This window comes from Halichoerus grypus, chromosome 3 (assembly GCF_964656455.1).
Source record: "Halichoerus grypus chromosome 3, mHalGry1.hap1.1, whole genome shotgun sequence".
In the NCBI taxonomy this organism is placed as follows: Eukaryota; Metazoa; Chordata; class Mammalia; order Carnivora; family Phocidae; genus Halichoerus; species Halichoerus grypus.
This window is the reverse complement of record NC_135714.1, coordinates 171357869-171381662: the sequence shown is the minus strand read 5'-3', so window position 1 is coordinate 171381662 and position 23794 is coordinate 171357869. Positions and strand designations below refer to the sequence as shown.

Genomic DNA, 23794 nt, shown 5'->3' with positions numbered 1-23794 from the left:
CTCCACCTAGTTGCCACTAAACTCAGCCCACCCCAAACTGAATTCATCCTTGTTCCCCAGCTCATCTCATCCAAGAACATTTCTCTCGTTATTCATGTCTGCACTCACCACTCCCTTCTCTCAATTCTTTGAGTGATATTAGGTAAAATCACTATCATATATAGGTATTGTAATGCTCTTTTATTATGTTTGTTTGTTAATTAGTTTTCTCAGTTAAACCCTATGCTTCTTGAGGACAAGGATCACACTACTGGCTGGTCTTATATCCCTGTGATACCAGACATTAGCTAGACATCGAGTAAATATACAGAACAGAATTGAATTGAGAATGCTTAAGTATTATAGCTTTAGAAAAGGAGGACATGCCAGGAAGTCGTAACTATATCTGCTATCTAAATCCAAAGGTAACAGATGCAATTCATTTTCTTTGAACACCATAGGAGGAGAAATAGTTTTAAAGTAAAAAAATAAAAATAAAAAAGGAGAGGAAATGTTCTAAACTAGATTTTAAAATTTGACTTAGAAAAATGTTTTAAAAATTGTTTTGGCCCACATAATTCTGCATGACTTGATGCATTTCTCTCCACCTCCAACTCTCTGATTGCACCCATACAGATGGGAATGGATGATAAGGACATGATTTATTAGACTACAGTGGTTCTGTTCCTTTCACTCCGAAAAACAGTCAGAGACTACAGTAGCAGGGAGGAGGCTCAGAAACAGAAGTGGGGCTTCTTAGCCCCTTCCCACCCCTACCTTTGTTCCCCATGGTCAGACCACCCGCAGAGGCAGCCATTGGCCTACACCCAGTAGCTGAAGGAGCTACTTATTCCCTGTCTTTCCAAAGCACAAAAACGGGTGAGTCATGAGGTCAGGTACATCTATGATTATTCCAGAATAGTTGAAATCTTTGCTTTTATGAGCACTAAGCTAGAGAAACCAAAGAAATCATAATGGACAAAATTGTAATGGTAAGGGAGTCTAGAAATATTTTTGTGTAGAAAAAATATTTAACTCATTTAGTGCTATATTTCTCACTTGTCTTTCTATAAGTCCAGAGTATAGGAAAGCAAATATTATCTCAAGCTTGCCTGGCCCTTGCCTACCAGTTCCCCCTCCAGCCTTCTCTACCTGACTCAATGATGCCCTCCATATTTCTATGTCAGGCCACTCCCACCTAAACCTCTCACAGGTAAGATTCTGATATTTGTTATTTACACATCCTACATCTCATTATGCCATTATCCCTGGGACTTCTATGATAAAGTAGATAACAATATTTTTTTCCTGTGGTAAAAAATAATTTGGCAATTAGCTAGCATGTGTGGATGTGGGGAAGGTTATCACTGTGAGGGAAGAAAACAACTCCCTGAAATCACATCATAAGGCAGGTCAAGTGTTACAGCCTGTCACATTCTCTCCTGAGAATGAAGAAATTATTCACAATTAGCAGGGAATATTGTAGAATGATATTCATGATATTCATTGACTTCAGTCATTCAAATCCTGTGCTGGTCTCAACCCTAATTAAGCAGTTGAGGAAAGAAAGAATATTAATTGTTGAGCATCCATTCTGGGCCCAGGATGAGATATTTTAATCAAAAGATCCAGGAATAATCCTACTTCTAGGTTAAAAGAAAAATTACCTACATGGGTAGTAAAACAAAAAAACAAAACAAAACAAAAAAAAACTGCTTTCGAACAATAAACCAATTATTGTTATGAAAATCTGATTCAGTTTTACTCTTGTATCTCTGCATTATCTTATAGGAGCTAATCATTTGCTATCATTTCCTAAAACCATACACTAGAGAAAGTGTTATGAGCATGAAGGCAGAAAGAATAATTAGAGTGGTTTCTAACAGAAGTTGGACAGATAATGTCTCTAATCGTCATTCTTTGATCACAAATGTCATTTATTCTTAACGTAATTTTCATTTCTGGTTTCTTCCCTCACTTAATAGCAATGAAATATCCTATTAGGTGTTACCATAAATTTGCTATGGTAAATTACCATAAATTAGTAATGAGGGCTCTTCAAAAAAAAAAAAAAACAACAACACAGAAAATGTGAAGTTTTGAGGGAAGAAAGTGGTTTTGGGCGGGAAGGCCTTTGAAGTCCACACAACAAAACAACAAGCACTTCTTGGTGCCTCATCCTGTTTGTACCTGACATCCTGATGGCTCCTGAGCCTGACTTCTTTCTTCCCTTCATAACTCAGGTTCCAGGCTACTTTGGGCACTAAAAGCTGCACTTAGAACCTACATTTTTGGTGATGACATTGTGCAGGCAGGCACAGTGGTCCATGTTGTGCCCGGTCCCCCAGCTGCACTCCACAGCCAACTGCTCAGAGAGCTCCCTGACCTTCATCACTGAGTGGAGGCTCTCTCCAGCAATTTCAATGGAACCAAGAATTGAGGGAATCACAAAGCTTTAGGGTTTAGGCATTTAAAAAATTACATGAGCACTTTAAAGATAGGAAATGTAATTTATTAATTTGTTATCCTCTACTAAGCAATTTAGAACCTGTCACACAGCCTCTTTCTTATTTGTTAAATTATTGACCTAATCAGTGGATGTTTTGGTGTTCCTTCACCATGACATGTCATCTTAGGGAAAACCTCCAGACCATGAGTGGACCAAATTCCATCCACAGAAATGAACTCTCTAGATTCACTATAGAAATATCACTTGCAGGTTCTAGAAGGTTGACTCATAAGTTACCTGCTACAGGGTTTCTTGAGAGTTAAACTTGAAAGAGACCTCTCCAATGTATACATATGTTGAAAACATTGATATATCTTTTCCTTGTACTGATGTTTTCCTGACATACTGGTATAAGAGAGCCTGACTTCTTTCCTTTACTTTTTAAAAGGGAACAGCCTGGGTGGCTCAGTCGGTTTAGCATCTGACTCTTGATTTTGGCTCAGGTTATGATCTCAGGGTCGTGAGATGGAGCCCCATGTCGGGCTCCTCACTAGGCATCAAACCTGCTTGAGATTCTCTCTCTGCATCTCCCTCCCCCCAACTCCTGCACACATTCTCTCTCAATAAATAAATAAATAAATAAATAAATAAATAAGGAACAGATGTTTGCCACTAAATTTCCTGGCTATAGTGAACATCTCAGATTACATTTTATCTGGTCTTCCTTTTCCATGGGAGGCACATTTTCACCTTCAGGCCTCTTACATAATATGGAATAATATAGTCATGATATCTGGTTTCGAGACTAAGAAATTGAAACCTGTATAGTTGACTTCCAAACCTTCCAGGTCTGGAGGCTGCTGAAAAATCTGAAGATTTCCCCTACTCAGTTGCCCTGAGTAAGAATTATGCTCACCTAAAGCTGGATTTAAAATGAGTAACTTTAGGACACCCAGCTAAACCCATCTACGACCGAAACCTTAAGTGTCTTTTTCTGATATAGAGACTCAAGGACATAGATTCTAATTTAGTAAGTTGTCTGACCATGAAGATCTTACCTATTAGTAAGTTTATCTTACTTAGCACTGAAAAGATGTTAGGAAACGAAATCTATTATTTCAACTTTATCCATTGTCAGGGAAATAAAATTAGAGGTCTGAAACTCATCTACTTCAAGGTTATTATAAGATCTTTTTGTTAGAACAGAAATAAGTTCAGTGGTGAAGGTTTTAGAAATCAAAAAGAGTAAAGTGCACATGTTATCCTGTTAGGTGTCTTTAGAAGAAAGGGCACTTGAATAAGGAAGAGAAAAGACATAGCTCTCTGGAGAGTATAATAGCACCAGGCGCTGTGGGTAGAGCTTTGAACTACTTGTGTCCTGAGCTTGAAATATCACCAACATTTCTGAAAGCTAGCTTTATAGATTTTGATTTGTATTTGACTACTCAGCATGAAATGGACTGAGATTTTTCTGTGACCCTAAAAGCTATAGAAAAACACACATTTTCTATTTGCTGTTAAGGACTATTAAGAGTGACAGATATATATGACTATAATGATGGTTATGTAAATTTATATTCTGACTAAAGTCCAGATTCTGGCTGTATCTGGCTATTCTTAACACAACATAGAATGGTCTAGATAATATTAACTCAAAGGAAAAAAAAAACACAAAAATCTTCAAAATATTTATCATTAAGTTATAACTTAAATAATAGTGGCCTAAGCTTAAAGAGATGTTACCCTCATTCACAGAGATAATTTATTTCTTGAGAAAACCCTTCCAATTCTGAAAGATCAGACATTTATCAAACACTGTGACTCAAAGCTGGGTTTAATCAGCTAATGTTGAGATTAGCCAGAATCTAGTTTGAGCATGTAGATGTCGGAGTAGAAAGAATATACTTTTTAAATGGTAAAATAAAAAAATGCAAGTGGGAAAGAAAAATAAACTCATATACTCAGAATGATAAAGAAACTCTATCCAGGGAGTCTCAAAGAATGTTAGGACAGTGATTTTTGGAAATTCAGCCAAGAGGATTCTTCAATTTATCTTTTTTCAAGGTTTATAATCCATGGTCTTTGGAGCAAAATGTGCTAATTACAGGTGTTTGACAAAATGCAACTGGTAATAAGAGAGCTGGATAAAGTAGAAAACCTGAGTAGGAGCTGGGGTGTAAAGACCACATGTAATGGGGGATATTCAGATAATGTTCTTTCTGATATTGGGAGATTGTATATCAAGTTTGAAACTGTTGTATAAAATGAGGACCCAGAGAAGGTAGAAAGCATGTAAGCACAAGAAACTCAAAATGAGGACATTCTTGGAAGGCATCTCTCAGATCACTCTTCATACCCAACTGTCTGATTAAGGTAAGTTTGGGTTCTAAACACTGAGCAGGCTTGTATTTGCGTATGAGTCCAGAAGCCCTAATCTTGGGCAAGAAATGAGAGTTTGCTATCAAGAATTCTGGGACAATCTTGCAGAAACAGTAGTGGAAGTGAAGTACTAAATGTTACCTCAACATTCACTTATTCGTTCTTTGAGGCACATTTCAAATGCAATTTCATTAATATGAAATGCAATGATATTTATTTATTGACAAAAAAAACATGCCAAGTGCTGTATTGTCTATACACTTTCATATTTTTTGCTATTGTTGTTTTTGGTGTTCTTAAAACTCAATTCTTGGGGCACCTGGGTGGCTCAGGTTGGTTAAGCATCTGCCTTCGGCTCAGGTCATGATCCTGGAGTCTTGGGATCGAGTTCCACATTGGGCTCCCCACTCAGCTGGAGTCTGCTTCTCCCTCTGACCCTCCTCCCTCTTGTGCTCTCACTCACTCTCTCTCTCTCTCTCTAATAAATCTTAAAAAAAAAACCCTCAATTCTAACTACAGTTTGTTAAGTTTTTTTTTTATAATCTGCTATATTTTCCTAATGTGAAAACTAAGTCACAGAGAGGCCTTTGAGTAACATGCTCACACAGTTAGCAGATGGTGAAGCAAGGATTGAACCCAGATGGTCTCATTCCCAAACCACTTCATGGAACTCACTTCACAATCACCTTTCCTAATGGTCACCAACCAGATGCAATGACTCCTTCCTCTCAATTCCAGCATTTTGTACCTCTTACACTTACCATATCCTATGTGGTTCTTAACTGTAATTACTTGACTACATGTTGCATCCCCTCAACTAGATTATAAACTTGGTAAGACATATAATTATCTCTGCCTCTCCTTCTGTTGTCCCCAAGGCCTGTTTAATGCCCTGCACATAGTAGGTGTTCAATAGATTTTGGTCATGGGATTGAATTAAATGGGGTGAGGGGCAGATCTGTCCAATCACTCACCACTACCCCATCTACACTATGGAAATCATAGTCAAGTGGACCTGCTTAATCCTCTCTTCCACCCTAAGGAGAGGCGATAGATAGCTGAATAAGATAATGCAACGAATGGCAAGTTTCCATTTTCATCTCATTCCTCTCCCTACTTCCTCAACAAAATCGACCTAAATGAAGAGAGATCTTTCATTTATTTAATCCAATTCCCTGGCATTTCAAATGCTGTTAAAACTCAATATTCTACTGAAGTCCGGTTGGAGTAAAAGTCAATGGCAGCTAAAGATAGTTTACAAATGGACATACTCTAATTTCTAATGAACTCTGGTGAAATGTGAGAGAAGTGGTTATAGTAACTTACAGAAGACCCAGAAGGAGTGTGAGTCCAGAAGCTTGAACTGCTCAGGTGAGGGGCCAAGGTCTACCTTAGAATCTTCCCAACTCCCTCTTACTTATTCCTGTACTTAAGAAGCCACCAGCATCATGCTCCATACTCATAGCTTGAAATAGTTAAAAATAAGCCTCTTTATCTTTTTATACAACCAACTCCAACCCCTTTTGCCCTAAGTCATAAATATTTGAAAAGCCCCTTTGCCTTTTGTTTAAGGCCAGGACTCCAAGATACCTCTCCTCTCATAGGACTAACTCTTCAAAGATTGGTCAGCTTCTGGGTCACCCAGCAGCAGAGAAGTAAACACAAAAGAATTATTTTACAGCCAATCTTCTACCAGCTGAAAAACATTGAAAAGTTAAAGAAGCTAAACCTCAAAGTCATAAAATTAGAGAATGTTAGAAATGACAGAGACTTTGATGACCCCCATTTACCAGCCCCCACCTGTTTCAATGAAGACATTGAAGCTCAGTGAGGAGACATGATTTGTTCAAAACCACCCAGAGAAAGAAAGAACAGCTGCCACATGCAGCAATACGAATGCATCTCCAAAACATTATGTTGAGTTGAGTGAAAGAAGCCAGACAGAAAAGAATGCATACTATATTATTCCACTAAGTTCCAGTGCAGGCCAAACTAAGTGGTGGGGACAGAAATGAACGTTTGGCTGGGTGGGTGGGTGTGAGCCTAAAAAGGGCCCAAGAGAACTTTTGGTGGTTATTAAAACAATGTTCTATACTTTGATTGGACTGCTAGTGACATGGTGGACGCAAGTGTCAAAACCCATCCCACTGTACCACTAAAATCTATTCATCTTGTGTGTAAATTGAGTCTCAACAGACTGATTTTAAAATAGTTTTTTGTTGTTGTTGTTAAAAGCTGCACAGGGTGTGAGATATGGTGCTGACACGGGGGGTTTAGCTATGTGCCTCCCAGGCCAGGCCTGTTGGGCTCCACCACCCTCCTTCCAGCTCTTTTTCTTCTTGATGCAAATGCACTCTTCGGAACCAAGTCTTCGTGATTGGTCCTGGACAACTCGCTGAAGCAGCATATGAAAGAACATGAGAAGTATCCAGTGGGGTCCACAATTAAATCCGAGACGTTAAATTATCATCTCACAACTACTCTGGAGACAGCCATGACTTATGCAAATTTCAAGCAAGACAAAATAATGATTATCAGTCCCCCCAAAAGGAGGGAGCTAGTAAATGAGTGAGCTAAAGAATATTAGGTGCCGGGGCGCCTGGGTGGCTCAGTTGTTAAGCATCTGCCTTCAGCTCAGGTCATGATCCCAGGGTCCTGGGATCGAGCCCCACATCGGGTTCCCTGCTCTGCAGGAAGCCTGCTTCTCCCTCTCCCACTCCCCCTGCTTGTGTTCCCTCTCTCGCTATTTCTCTCTCTCTGTTAAATAAATAAATAAATAAAATCTTTAAAAAAAAAAAAGGAATATTAGGTGCCATTGGTAATTCTAGAAGTAATATGAAAGAATGAAAGTGTTCCCCATTTAGTTCTTCTCAAGCCTGCAAGGGCCTAATCTAGTCACATACTGTAATTATAATGTATCCCTAGGTATGGTGTATATAGCAAAAGCATGCAAGTGAGACTTGGAAAAATAGAACTTTCAGGACTGTGCATTAGTCTATATAGAGAGAGATGTATAGCTTTTCTCTGGCTTCTCTGGAATTCTCTCTATAGGCTGTTGTCTCTTCCTTCTGAGAAGTTGAACTCTGTTTCATCAGAGGCCTTCCTCAAAGAAGGAAGGGCTCTTGACAGTAGTGGACTTGAATGTTCTGCTTATTAAAAACAGGGCTAGAGAACATCTCTGACCCACAGGCCTGCCACATCCCTGTCCCTCATGCCTGTAGCAGGCTCCCTATTTTTTTTTTTATTTAAATTCAATTAGCTAACATCTAGTACATCATTAGTTTCAGATGTAGAGTTCAATAAATCATCAGCTGTGTATAACACCCAGTGTTCATTCCATCACGTGCCCTCCTTAATGCTGATTATCCAATTACCCCATCCCCCCACCCACCTCCCTCCAGCAAGCCTCAGTTTGTTTCCTAGAGTTAAGAGTATCTCATGGTTTGTCTCCCTCTCGGATAACTTCCCATTCAATTTTTCCTCCCTTCCCCTATGATCCTCTGCACTGTTTCTTATATTCTACATATGAGTGAAACCATATGATAATTGTCTTTCTCTGATTGACTTATTTCCTTCAGCATAATACCCCCCAGTTCCATCCACATCAATGTAAATGGTAAGTATTCATCCTTTCTGATGGCTGAGTAATGTTTCATTGTGTGTGTATATATATATATTTATACACACACACACACACACACACACACATATACAACACAACCTCTTTATCCATTCCTCTGTCAATGGACATCTCAGCTCTTTCCACAGTTTGGCTATTGTGGACATAGAGCAAGTTCCTATTTACAGCACCTGGGATTCCCTTTGGCTAGAAAGGCTTGGTGACACACCATAAGCCCCACTTCCTAGAAGAGTCATTTTGCACAGCCAGAATCATAACCTGCGACAAGCAAAGCAGTTGCTTTGGGTTCTAGATTTCACCCTTGATTCCAAGCCTTTCCTAGCAACTTACAAATTATCAACTGAAGGGAAATAACTTTCCCTCTTTGGGAAAGGTGGTTCTGTTTTAAAGCCTGTCCTATGCCCTGCTTATCCCAGTTGTTACTGGTAATATATATATTTTATGTTTTTCAGAGAAGAAAACTATTTTTTTTAGAATGTTTCACATTCTAAAGAAAACTTTCTTATGAAAAAATACAGCACAATACCAAAGTCCCAAACCTTCTGATTATTGAAATTCTTGGTTAGGGGCGCCTGGGTGGCTCAGTCGGTTAAGCGTCTGCCTTCGGCTCAGGTCATGATCTCAGGGTCCTGGGAATCGAGACCCACGTCAGGTTCCCTGCTCAGTGAGGAGTCTGCTTGGGATCTCTCTCTCTCTCCCTCCCTTTACCCCTCTGCCACTCTCGTGTGTGTGCTCTCTCTCTCTCTCAAATAAATAAATAAAATCTTAAAAAAAAATGTTGGTTAGTGCCAATAAACGTCATTGAAAATTCCACAAAAAATATCTAGATCTTTAGCCTTTGAAGACATACATGCATTGATTTGTTGCTCATTTATTTGCTTGCTTCCAAATATTTCCTGGGGTTTTAAACTACTTTTATTTATTAAAAGTGTAGATGGTTCTTGATGGTTGGTATATTTGTAAAACTACCTTCTTTATTATTATATACTCCTCAGATAACTAACTGCTATTCTAAATGCAGGAACTAAATTCCAAGGAATTTAAAACAAATATATTCCAGATCTGAAAATTAGTCTAAATATCCATTCAATCACTCGACCATTTATTTCACTTAAGAAATAAATGAATATGATGGGAAAATTAATAATATGAAGGATTTGTTTGGAGGATTCATAATAGTTGGGAAAAACTGCAGAAAAAGCAATGGATATTACCATTTAAAGTTTCTTCTCAAAGGAGAAGCACATGTAGAAATTTCTACTAACTTTTGGTCAGCCTGATTTATTCTCTTAGACACTTGTGTCTCATTTTCAACCAACTGAAGTATCAAAGTAAGTAATGACAACTTTTATATCCATTATTTCTAGGTAATATAATGTCCTGAGGCTTGAAGTGTTCCCTAAACTCAAATTTAAGTACATTATGGGGGAATTGTTCATTAGTCTATGGTATGTACCCATGTGCCTTTAAATTTCATTTTAATCATTTGTACTAATTGACAGACTATATCCCCTGGAAACCCTGAAAAATCTACTAATAGGCAATTGCTTCATATGTCAGTGTGGTCATTTGCATTTCTAAACCTTTAATCTCATTAGATACTTAATATTTCTCTTGTTATTTAATAGTGGAGCAAAATTTGACTGCCATTTTGCTGTTTATGATATTTGCCAAAAAAAGAAAAAGTCTCTTTACTACTAGTAAAAAGCAATATGATAATAATGGTATTATTTAAGTATTATTGTAACAGTAATAATACTGATGGCCGATAACCTGACTTCTGCTCTTGGGTCTGCTAACCAAATATTTTTGGAGTCTTGGACAAGTCACTTCTGTGAATCTCAATTTTCTAACCTATAAAAAGGAGATGTGAACATCTGGTCATTAACAAGGACACTGTGCATATTATACATAGTAACACCTTCAGAGCATTTTAATTTGTTGCTATACCCCAGTTGCACAGAGGTTTCACTCCAGTAACAGTGGTAGCACCCTTGCCATATCCACCATCATCATTGTTATCATCATTATTGGCATAGGCAAAGAAGAAGGTGCCCAGAAAAATATGACTAAGGGATACTTGTGGAACAAGGTAAGTAGATTTCACAATGTATCCATTTCCCAGGGCTACCTTAAAAAAAGTACCACAAACTGGTGGCTTAAAACAACAGAAATCTATTCTCAGTTCTAGAGGACAGCAGTCTGAAATCAAGGTGTCAACAGCTCCTTCCAAAAGCTCTAGAAGAGAATCCTTCCTCGCTGCTACCAGCCCCTGCTGGCTCCTGGTGTTCCCTGGCTTGTAGAAACAATCCCAGGCTCTGCCTCTGTTTTCACATGGCCTGCTTCTCAGTGTGTCCTAATATCCCTTTCCTTCCTTTCATAAAGACAACATGCATTGGATTTAGGGCCACCCTAAATCCAGAATGATTTCTTCTTGAGACGTCTTGAGATTAACTGCTTACATCTGCAAAGACCTTATTTACAAAAAAGTTCACATTCTAAGCTTCTGGACATAATTTTGTGGACATAATTTTGGAGGAACATTGCTAGCTCCAAAGAATGGTAAAGGCTGACTGGGGACCTGTGTTGAGAAGAATGTTAAGGCTGAATTCAGGATTAGTAGGAAAGAATACCAGGGTCATGAGCAAGGTATGGGAAGTGGACACATACTTGTCATGTTCTTGTCATCACTAAGCACTTATCTACAAGGGAACTGAAGAAGATTTGTCACTGCCCCTGGTCACTCAGTGGCAAAGTTGCACTAGAAATAAAATCTCCTGACTCAAAATTCAGTGCTCTTTCCACTACACAATTTAATAATCTCTCATCTCAACCCCTCTCTAGAGTTATTACTAAAAATGTAAATATAAGACCTTGAAAATTACTGACACCTTAATACTTATGTTGATTTAATCGGTCAGATTAGAGTCGTTAAGAACCATTTGGCTGACTTCCATTTCCAGCTCTGTATCATACTAACCTTCCACCTGAGAAAAAATAAAAGCTGGATAAAATTTAAAGGGAAAATTTTGAAAGCTTTGAAGAATTGGGGGTAGAAGATGTCAGTATACTTCAAGGGAAGTATTATAATTAACAACGGACATTTCATGATGACAAAAGGTGATAAAAAGGGCCAATTCAATAGGAATATTTTGAAAAATTCTTAAATTTGTAAGCATCTAATAGTGTACCTTTAAATATATAAAGAGAAGAAACAGAATTAAAAGGACACATAGGCAAATCCATACTTATAGTCAGAAGTTTTTTAAGTCTCTGTTTCTCATGAATGTAATAAGCAGACAAAAAATCAGTAAGGACATAGAAGATTGAACAAGATTAAAAAGCTTGACCTAATTGATATATAGAACCATTTACCCAATTACTGAAAAAGGCACATTCTTTTCAAGGGAACATGAAGTTTTACCAAAATTGAACATTTGCCTGGGGCATAGAGCAAGTCTACACAAATTTCAGGAGACTGAAATCATTTAGAGTATGCCCTCTGACCACAGTGGAATCCAGACACAAATCAATCCCCCAAAATATAAATAGAAAAATTCCCCACATATTAGGTTGTAGGCAAAGCACATTTAAATAATCATGAGTAAAAGAAGAAATCACAGTAAAAATCAGAAAATAAGTTGAAATAAATAATAATAAAAAATACTACATACTAAAATCTCTAGGATACAAAAAAATAACTTGTGGATTATAGCTAAAACAATCTGTTGAGGAACATTGAGAGCCTTGAATGCATATATTAAAAGAAAGGAAACACTGGAAAATTGATGACCTACACTTTCCTAAGAGGAAGCTGGGGGAAATGCAAATTAAATCTACCGGGAGTAGAAAGAAAAGAATTTTTTAATGGCAGAAAAGAACTATACCCAGCGAAAATCAACAAACCCTAACATTCATTCATCAAAAAGACTAATAAGGATTGATAAACTCTAACACAAATGATCACATTTTTTTTTTAAAAAGGAAGAGACAAATAATATTAGGAATGAAAAATATCCTACAGACAATTATAAATAAAATTAGGGGATATCATGAACAACTTTATACCAATACATTTAAAAATGTAGATAAAATGGCAAACTTATTGAAAAATAACTAATTTAAAACTGATACAAGAAGAAATAGAAAATATGAGCAGTGTTTCATTAAAGAAATTAAATTTTTAATAAAACTATTCCTACAGTATAATCTCCATGGCTTCTCAATGAATTCTTCCTAATATTTAAATAAGAAATAATAGCAGTCTACCACAAACTCATTCAGGGATTAGAAATAGAGGGAAAACCTCTCAACTTGTTTAATGAGATCAGCATAAAGTTGATACCAAACCTGACAAAGGGATTACAAGAAAATTATGGAACAATCTGTCTTAGAAACATACACCCCCCCCACACACACAATATCCATTAGCTATAAGGGCAGATGAAACAGTCAGTGGGGGGACAGGGCTTATGCAATTAGTTTCTTCAGTTTCCTTCATTTCACTCTTCAGAAGGAGAGCAACTTTGTGCTTTTGAGGTAGAGACAAGTATCTTATTTACTGGAAAGAAGGCAGCATGGTAGGAGATGCATCTTTCTACAGTCACAAATATTTATTAAAGCCACTGAGAAAGTAATGCTCTCTTTTCCAAAGTTCATCATTGTACTCTATTGGCAGTCCTCCATTCCAGGCCTGTCTGTAGTGACTCAGAGAGATGGGATAAACAGAAGCATGGGTTAGATACTGCTAAGTTCAGTCCTGGTTCTGCCATTTTTGGCAAGGTGATGTTCAGTAAGTTATTTGGTCTTTCTTAGCCTTCGTGTTCTTGTATAAAATAATGGGTTAATGACATTTATCTGAAGGTAGTTCAGGGGATTAAATGAGATGATGGATGTGAAAATGCCTGTACACATAGAGAGGTAGATATTTTCCTGAAGTTGGAGATACAATTTGCATTATTTACTTACAGAATTTGTGCCACTTAAAGTCACTATTGTCTACCATTTTCTATTTATTAAGAGCAATAAATTCATGTCCCTAAAAGATTATCATTTATTGTTGTAGCTACTTACAATGTATCTCTGTGTCCATCAGACGCATGTGGATTAGAATGCATTTGGTGCCTCTTACAACATGCTAGTTAGAGACACAACGGATAGACTGTTTGGGGTGGGGGCGGCAGTGTCCAATATTCAATACAAGTGCTCTAGGTACTCCATTACAAATCAGAGAAAATATTCTGTTTTGGAGAATTACCTTGATAAAATCCTCTGGGGATGGATCGGAGTAAAGCAAGCCATGAAAGGGGCTTTGACTCATGAGATGGCACAAATTGAGGAAACTCTGAGAGTCCATATCTAACTCTGGGCTTAAAATTCCTCACCTATTCCAGACCCCTGTGACCTACATCTTTATATCTTTGCAAAAAAAAAATGTCCTTGCCTGGAATGCACCTTCCTCAAATCCCTGCCTGGAAAATTGTTACTTATCTTTTAAAATCACACATTCATTCAATCAGAAATGTTTATGAAGCCCTTCATATGTATTGAGTGCCATACTGGGCACCATGGTTATTAGGAGGGTGAGCAAAATCAGACCACGACCTCAGTTATGTGCGCAGGCTCTGTACAGATGTCTCTGTCAATCTTGCCCTGGTTGCTCCCTCCTGGGTACTCAACGCTCTGGGTGTACACAGTATCAGAGAATAATCCCTGTGTTCACATGGCTGTTTCTCCAGCCTGGAAGGGAGCTCCGCAAGGGAAAGGCCTAATTCAATCATCTTGTCTTCCCCAGGGCACACCTCGGAGTCTGACATGTAGTGGGCACTTAATAAATGTTTGTTGACTGAATCATTCGTTATTCATGAGGCCTTGATACAGTCAAATCTGTTGAATGATTCTGCTAATGAATATGAGAGAAATTAAAACAACTACCCTCAAGAAAATTATATATTTTTGAGATATTCTTCATTTTTTCCTATTTTATTAGATTTTATTAGTAGTCCTAGCAGCTATTTTAAATACTCACAAAGTTAACATCATGGATTTTTTTTAAAAGATGCACAGTATAATATAGTTGAAATTATGCCCAATAGCCTTTTCTGGTTTAAAACTATGAGAATTTGGGAGGAAAAATAGAACAAGCTGCCATTTAATTGGAAATAGCCATGCATGTGAATATACCAGAGGATTTGTTAGGTTTCTATACTAATCACTAATATTCACCTAGAAATGTTAAGTGGTAGAAGACATTCATGGAATTTGACTTCACAACACCGAAGTCTGGCACATCCTCCAAACAAAGATAACATTGTTTATTTAAAAACACTTAGTATAGATCTAAAAGTTTCCCGAAGTTTGTGAAAATGTGCTGAACTGTTCTTGAAAAAAATTAAAGAATGAAAACAAGCAAACAAAAGAGCCTGTCATTACTTGTGCCAAAAAAGGAGAAGCCATTCTTTAAGTTGTGCGAGGCAGACCCTAGAGATTTCAGCATAAATATCAGGGGAGCTTTGGAGATAAAGAGATGTCGTTTCTATTGACTTATTTTGAAATAAGTAAAATGTTTAGCCTTTTTTTTCACCATGCTATAAATTATATACAGAAGGACTGAAGGGTGAAAGCATGAAAGTACCTACTTGGTCTGGTGTTTAGATCCTTTCAGGTGGGCATGATACTGTTCTATGGAGTTTAGAGAGACACTGCAGATGGTACATCTGTAATTGCGCCTCAGACCTGTGGACAACAGACGGGCTTGATTAGCTGCATCCTTGCCATCACTACCTGAATGAATCCCAGAATCTCTAGAAGTTCAGGACAGAGTATCTCACAGGGCATCTGATCTACCCCACCAACACTTCAATCCTCCTTACAGAGCCCAGCCAACACCTCCCTTAGTAGAAGTTAGAAGCAGGCTGCTCCATTTCTGGATGCCTAAAATTATTAGGACGTGGTAAATTGAACATAATTTTAAAAAGTGGTGGTGGGGGGGGACATGCTTCCTGAGATACAATGTTTCTGGACATTTTGTAACCCAAAGACAATTCTACTTTTTCCTTAAGGCATATAGACATGGTATGCTGTCATATCTGCAATGAAATTTGGGACTCCAGAGAAAAATTCTGTATCACTCTTTCAACCCTATTCCAATGGCAAAATCACAAATTCAGCTTTAGACCTCGTTCATTTGAATTCTTCCAGGATCATCTTATAAAATGTAAATACCCAAGAGATGGATAATAATCTAATTCACATAAAAGCTTACTTTCTACCAAAGAGTTTAAAAGAAAGTTACTCATTAATTTGTTTATTAATTTAATTCATTCAATTCATTCATTAATTATCAACTTTGGACCAGGCACTAGGGATTCTGAGATGAATAAGATGCTCTTGCTTTCAAGGAGTTTAGTAAAAATGTTGACTTCTTTATAATATTGATTCATCTAGAGTCAAACGTGTTAGAAAGTAGCTTTAACCAAACTTTAAACATTTGCCATAGCTCAGAGACCCACATGAAACACGTTCCTTCTGCTAGTGTGTCCCATCAGAATAGAGAGAAAAGTAAACTGTGAGTCATGATCTGAAAGTTTGAATTTAAATCTTGGCTCCAATCATTCCTGGTTGTATGATCTAGGGGAAATCATGCAATTTCTTCCTGGCCTCAACATGAAGACAAAGCCATTCACATCACCAGGTTGTTGTGAGAATTAGGCAAATAAAATGTATTAAAATGCTTATCAAGTGACAGTTTTTACTAATTTTGCTCCAACACTCTATGTCTTACCATTGTAAAGCCAGAATTATAAACAGCCATAGCACTTTTTTCCCTGATGAATGCATAGCATTTCCTTTCTAAGAGACAAAATCATTCTCATTTTTCTAAAAGGAAAATAATGCACAGTGTTGGTAGAATTGTGTAACCTACAACCTGGGTGACTATATACAAATTAGTTAACTTCTCTGGACTTCCCTTTCCTTAAAGAATTGTGGGAAGGCCTGAGTGAGATAAAGCATGTATGAAAAAGTATCTGGTACATAATAAGTGATCAATATAAATTAGCTATTACTATGATTTCAAAGTGATATTAAAATGGAATTCTCTTTTTCCTCAATGTCACAGATGAAGCCCTAAGTTGAAGCCCTACACCCACATTACCAAAGTGAAGTATGAGAGTCACAGTTCAAACCATCCAAAGAAAATAGTCAAGAACCAATTTCTAATCCCAAGCTGACCACCCACCACCAGTCTAAAAAAGAGGTTGAAGAAGAAAGAAAGAAATAGGTAGAAGATTTCTTAAAGGAGTCATATTGTACTGTTTTACTTACCCTCCTCCTTGTGAATTGGATTTGTCCTTCTCTCTCACCTCAAACCTATGGGAAAAGACTTCAGTGGAACTAACTCCCTAAAGAGCTTCAGAAGTGCCCTCTTGCACTTGGGAAGCCATGTACTGGACTCTTTATAACCCCTGCAAGATTCAAAATGCTGGAGTCTGTAGCCAGTTAGCAACTTTGATGGCAAAGCAAGACAGGTGGCAGGATTAGGCATGTATTCTCACAGCTTGTCAGAGTAAGAGATACGTGACAGCTTCCCACAGACCCATGTGTGTCCTGTGTATGAGCAGAGCTGGTTTGGTGATGTTTTGGATATTGGAGTTGGAGACAGTAAGACCTCAACAGAAAGATGCTAAAAATGTTCAGCGGGATATCTAGAGGCTTAAAGTGACCCCAGAGGAAATACTTAGCCCATATCAAGTAATGCTGAGTTCCTGAAAAGCCATGAAATCACCCCATGAAAAGAAGAGTCAGTTTGCAGCCCCTGCTGGATCTGGCAGCGTCTATGCCAGCTTTGTATGTTTCTCTATCAAGTCAACTTTTATCCCCCTTGCATTTATAACCTGAGACTCTGCATCCCTCAGCCTTGGAGGAACCTGAGGCAACCTTCTGAGCTAAAGGGATAAAAGAAAACCCTAGAACAAAAGCAAGAGCCCTGGGCAGAGAAAAAGAGAGGAGCCTACTGAACTCTCTTTTCTCACAGCAAATAGGCAGCCCAAGCAGATCTGACCTGAGGGAGGGGAAAAAACTAACTTTTAATTAAGTTTGGAGATAACTGAAAAATTATTTTACTATCCTGGATAGATCAATTAATTAACTTTTATGTATCTAGGAATGAGAGTAAAGAACTCTTTTCAGCTTAAAAGAAAAGAAAAGAAAGGTAGGCCATAAAGAAGAGCTGTGTTTACATCACCTTTCCATTTCACAGGTATGCATGACTCAGAAAGATGACCATGGTCCCCAAACCCAGAGAACATAAGTTGTCACAACAAGCATGTGAGCTGTTTGAATGCTTCTCCAGGGCTCATCCATTCCTTCTTTTATGCATGGAATCAGAATATGAAAACCAGCTTCAGGCCTTCCTCCCTGGGTTTTCCATCACTGCCGTCATAATAAACGGTAACTACTATTTATACGGGTCCTCTTCAGACTACAGAGTAATCAAAGTTCGCCTCATAACAAATGGAGGTTCAGCTTGGCAACTGACATAAATATTTATGTTTAAAAATGGGCATTTTTAAGATCACCAACAAATCTAAAAAATATTCTGATCTGTGCTTTTCATTACAGTTCTCATGCTCTGCAGCTCAACAGAGGCGTGGGCAGGAAATATCTGGCACTTTATTACAGTGTAAACTACAGGAAGCATAAACTAGAAAGGCAGTGGGAATAAACACGAACAAAGGCAGAGAAGGGGCAGAGGAGTCCTCTTCCACACATGACACAGTGTCCTCGGTGGGAAGTTAGGCCTTTATTAATACTCAGTTGAAATCCTAATTAGTTTGTAATTATACAGCTCCTTTTTCCTCAGAGAACTAGAGAATCTTATTAAACAAAAATGCTAACTTTCTTATTCAACTCATTTTCAGTGCAATACCGTATTCAGAGTATCCTGAAACCTTTGCATACCTAAAGGTTATTTCTGCAGGATTGCTGGTATGTGTTGGAAAATATAGTCACTGCTGCAAGGAGATGGCCGTCCACTTGGAGAGAGAAGGCATGTATACAAATAGCAACAGTGTAAGGTAGATCATAAAAAGTACCACAGTCAGGAGGAGTGGAATGTATGAGAATAGAGGAGGAGATTGTTTCTAACTCAGAGAATCTGGGAAAGCTTCTTGAAGATGCATCACTTTTGTGTTTATATTCTTAGCAGTGTGTAAAACAGATGGTCCTGGAGTGTTTAGCAGTATGGGACTACTCAATGTGTCTTTTCAAGTCTCACAAAGCCAGACTTTAGATGTCCTGCAACTTCACTTGGATCCATTTTACATTACAGAAACGTCATTGCACCTTTATTACAATGCCAGGTAATTTTGCTGAATGCCAAGAATGTAGCAGAGAATAAAACAGACCAAATAATTTTTGATGGAGCTAGTCAGGTTCAAAGAAAATAAACAAGTAAACAAATAAACACATTATTATAGATTGTGAAGGTGTCACTCAGGATGTAAACAGGTGATGAGAGAAACGGGCAGGAAGGGTGATTTTGGACAGAGTTCTCTGAGAAGTGTGAAATGAAACCAGAGGGATAAGACTTAGGCTGTGATGTGAAAAACTGGTTAGAGAGTTGTCCAGGGAGAGTGAATAGTAAGCAGAGACGGCCAGGAATGAAAATGGGCTAGGACTGTTCAAAAAACAAACAAAACAAAGCAACTGCCAACCCAGAATTCTATATTCTACAAAAATATCCTTCAAAATAGAAAGTGGAATAACAACATTTTCAATAGACAAAAACTAAGAGAATAGTTTGCCAGCAGACCTACGTTACAGAAATGCTTATAAGGTTCTTCAGGTGGAAAGCAAATGGCACCAGATGTAAACTCAGATCTACAGGAAAAAATGAAGAATACCATAAATGATTAATATATGGGTATCTATCTTTTTTATTCCTCTAAATTTATTTGCAGACAGAAAACAATTTAAAAAAACTATAACATCGTATTGTGGATTATGGTATTTATAATGTATTTATATGTGTTAAATATATGACAACAATAGCACAAGAATGGATACAAGCAGAACAATACTGTTAAAAGATCATATTTTACATAAAATGGTAAATATTAGTTATAAATAGACAGTGGTCATTCAAGGATGAATATTATAATTCCCTAGAAACAAATACAAAAATATAAAGCTAAAGAGCCTATGGAAAAAATTATATAGGATAATAAAAAATATTTGACTAACCCAGAAGAAGGCAAGAAAAAATAGGAAAATAGAAAACAGATGGAAAAAAATAGAAAATAAATAGCAAATGGTTTAGTTAAATTCAACCATATCAATAATTACATTATATATAATTGGACCAAACATTTAAAAGGCAGAAATTATCAGTCTAGATAAAAAGCAAGATTTAAATACATACTGTCCCAGAGGTATATTTTGTACACTTATAGGTTAAAAGTAAAGGGATAGAAAAAGACATACCATGCAAGCAATAAGCATACGAAGTGGAGGTGCCATGTTAATATCAGGCAAAATAGATTTCAAGATAAGAAATATTGCCAGATATAAGGAGGGTGTTTTATAATGATAAAGTGAGGAATTCATCAGGAGAACCTAACAATTCTAAGTGCAATTTAGCTAATAATAAGCTTATGGATACAGGAGACAAGAACTGGTAGAAAGAGAGGAAGAAATAGACAAGTCCATAATAATAGGAGATTTTGACATTACTCTCTCAGTAGTTGATAAAACAGTAAGACAAAAAAGTCAATAAAGTTTAAAACATCTAAATAAAACTATCAACCATTATGTACTAAGTGATATTTATAGAACACTACACTCAACAATTGCAGAATACACAAACTTTTCAAGTATATATAGGAAGTAAACTAAAGGAGTATGATGAGCCATTTAAAAATTGTATTAAATTTCAAGAAATTATATTTTGTAGAGTGGTTTCTTTGACTGCAATTGAAATAAATAAATAATGGTAATATTTATAAAAAGGACTAAAATACTTATAAATAACCTGTGCTCAAAGAAAAAATCCAAATGGAAATTAGGAAATATTTTGAATTGAATGATAATGACAATATTACATATTAATCAGTTAATCAGTCTTTAATCAGTTTTTAGAGGGAAATGCATAGCTTCATACCAGAAAGGAAGAGAGGCTCAAAATCAATGGTCAAAGTTTAAGTCCTATGAAACTAGAAAAAAACAAATACATTAAACCAAAACCAAGTAGAAGAAAAGAAATAATAAAAGGTAGAAATTGATACAATAGAAACAAATTACAGAAAAAAATAACAAAACCCAGATCTGCTTTTTAGAAAGGATTAATGCATGTATCGTAGCAAATCTGTTGGAGGTTATAAAAAACAAGGAACATAAATTTTGAAAATCAAAGAACTGTTATTAATACAGGTCCGACAGGCATTTTAAAAGGATAATAAGAGAAAGAATATCATGAACAATGTTATGCCAGTAAATCTGACCAAGTATATGAGATGGACAAATGTCTTTAAAAATTGAATTTACCAAAGCTAACATACGATGAAATAGAAAATCAGGATAGCAATTTATCTACTGATAAAAGTGAATTTCTTGTCCAAAATTTTCCCACAAAGAAAGCCCTAGAACCAGAAAGTTCCTTGGACAATTCTATCAAACATTAAATGATTGCATAATATCAACTTACACAAACTCTTTCAGTAAACAGAGGAAGAAATATTTCCATACTCATTTTTGAGCCAACACAACACCGATAAAAATGCTGATAGACTCTAAAAGACAATAAAATTGCAAGCCAATATTTGTCATGAATATGACCAAAAAAATCCTTTAAAAATTAGAAACACATAAACAGATATAGATGTGTGTGTACCTATGTACACATATCAGTTCCATCAAAACCAAGTTTGTTTATTCCAGGAAGTTAAGAATGGTTTAACATTTAAAAATCAAATAATATAATTCACTACATTAACACACAAAATGAGAATATAATATAGTCTTAATAGATGCAGAAAAGAGCATTTGACAAATTTTGATATCCATTAATGATCAAAATTTTCAGCATAGTAGAAAAGAACTTTCTTAATTTAATAAAGAGCATCTATCAAAAACCTACAGCTAATATATTAAATGGTGAAATATTGAACAGTTTCCTAAAATCAGAAAAAAGCCAAGAATGTCACTCTTGTAATTTGTATACAACCTTGAACCAGAGATTCTAGGCAGTGCAGTTAAAAAAAAAAAAAGAAAGAAAGAATGAATGAATGGCCTGCAGATTTGGAAATGAAGAAGTAAAACTGTCTTTATTCATAGAGGATATGATTGTTTATAAAAAGATCCTAAGGGACCTATAAAATAACTACTAAAATAAGTGAGTTTAGAAAGGTCACCATACACAAAGCCAGTGCCAAAAAGAAAAAAAAAAAAAATTACATTCTTAAAATAGCTTCAAACACTGGAAAATAAAAATGAAAAATACCATTATAATAGTATCAAAAATATTTTAAAACACTTAGGAATAAAAGGAATAAATTTAACAAAAGCTGTACAAGACTGAGAACTACAAAACATTGTTGAGAGAAATTAAGAGCTACCTAAATAGGGACAGAATATACCATATTCATGAACCAAAAGAATAATTACCATTAAGACACCAGTTCTCCTATAGATTCAATGCAAACTTGATCAGAATTTCTACAGGCTCTTTATAGAAATAGACAAGTGGATTCTAAAACTTGTGTGGAAATCTAAGTACCTAAAATGGCCAAAACAATTTGAAAAAAGAAAATTTTGAGGACTCGCACTTGAGGATATCAAGATTTACTATAAAAGTTGATGTAATCATAACAGTGTTGCATTAGCATTAGGATGGATAAATTGTATCAATGGAACACAATAGAGAGAGAACACAATAATTGTATCAATGGAACACAATGGAACAGCAGAACTAGGTGTACAAAGGATCAATTGATATATTTTCCAGTTTTATTGAAATATAATTGACATACATCTCTGTAGAAGTTTAAGGTGTACCCCATAATGACTTGACATACATATATTGTAAAATGATCACCGCAATAAGTTTAGTTAACATCCATCATCTCATATAGATAAAAAAAAATTAAAGGAAAGAGAAAAGAAAAAATAGATTTTTCTTATTATGAGAACTTTCAGGATCTACCTTTTTAGCCACTTTCGAATATACCATGTAGCACTGCTAAACATAGTCATCATGTTGTACATCACATCCCCAGTAGTTATTTATTTTATAACTAGAAATTTGTACCTTTTGACCACTTTCATTGATTTTCAATAAAGGTGTCAAGGCAATTCAATGGGGGAAAGAAGTCTTTTTCAACAAACAGTGCTAGAACAACCAGATAAATGTATGAAACAAAAAGATGAACATCAACCTATGCCTCACAGCACACTTTAAATTAAGATTAATTATAGATTTCAATGCAAAAGCTAAAACTATAAAGCTTCTAGGAAAATATAGGAGAATAGCTTGATGAACTTGGCATAGGCACAGATTTCCTAGGGAACAAAACATATTAAACATAAAAAAATGATAAATTGGATTTTATAAAAAAAGGAAAGCTTCTGCTTATAAAAAGACATCATAAAGAAAACAAAAAGGTGAGCCACATCTTAGAGACAAGAAAAATATTTGTAATGCTTACATCTGATACAGCACAAGTGCAATAGCAGATTATGCAAATAACTCCTACATACATGTCAATAATAAAAAGATATACAACACAATTTTTCAAAGGACAAAATACTTGATCAGATTAGTCATAAAAGAAGATATAAAAATGATCAATAAGCACATGAAAAGGTGCTCAACATCATTTGTCACCAGGGAAATAAAAATCAAAAGAACAACTAAATACTGTCTCATGTCCACTACAAATGCTAACATCAAATAAAACAACAATACCAAATGTAAATGTCCATGTAAAACAACTGGAATTCTCAGACCTTCTGGAGGAGATTGCAAAAATGGTAAAACTACCTGGGAAAGCTGTCAGTTTCTTATAAAGTTAATCAGATATTTACCCTAACACTCAGAAATTCTATTCCTAGATTATTTATCCCAGAGACACAAAAACTTAGTATATATATATACATATGTATATATATATATATATACATATGTGTGTATATATATATATATAAAAGACTTGTACAAGAATGTTTATAGCAGCTTTATGTCTAATAGCCAAAATCTCAAAACAATCTAAATGTTCATCAACACAAATTGATAAGCAAATTATGATATATTCATACAATGGAATAGTAACTAGAAACCAAAAAATAAAAAT

At 36.1% G+C, this 23794-nt stretch overlaps 1 protein-coding gene across 5 annotated transcripts in view; it reads right to left on the bottom strand.

The window, feature by feature from the left end:
• Nucleotides 1–23794, bottom strand: part of ZMAT4 (zinc finger matrin-type 4) — a 354366-nt gene that overhangs the window by 42202 nt on the left and 288370 nt on the right. For 4 of the 5 annotated variants that reach the window (XM_036096263.2, XM_078069585.1, XM_078069584.1 and 1 more), the window contains one exon: nt 15086–15182. The exons of the other annotated variant lie outside the window; for it this stretch is intronic. In XM_036096263.2, the coding sequence (XP_035952156.1) occupies nt 15086–15182 (97 nt within the window). The remainder of the gene's footprint in view (nt 1–15085; nt 15183–23794) is intronic. 5 annotated transcript variants of the gene reach the window in all.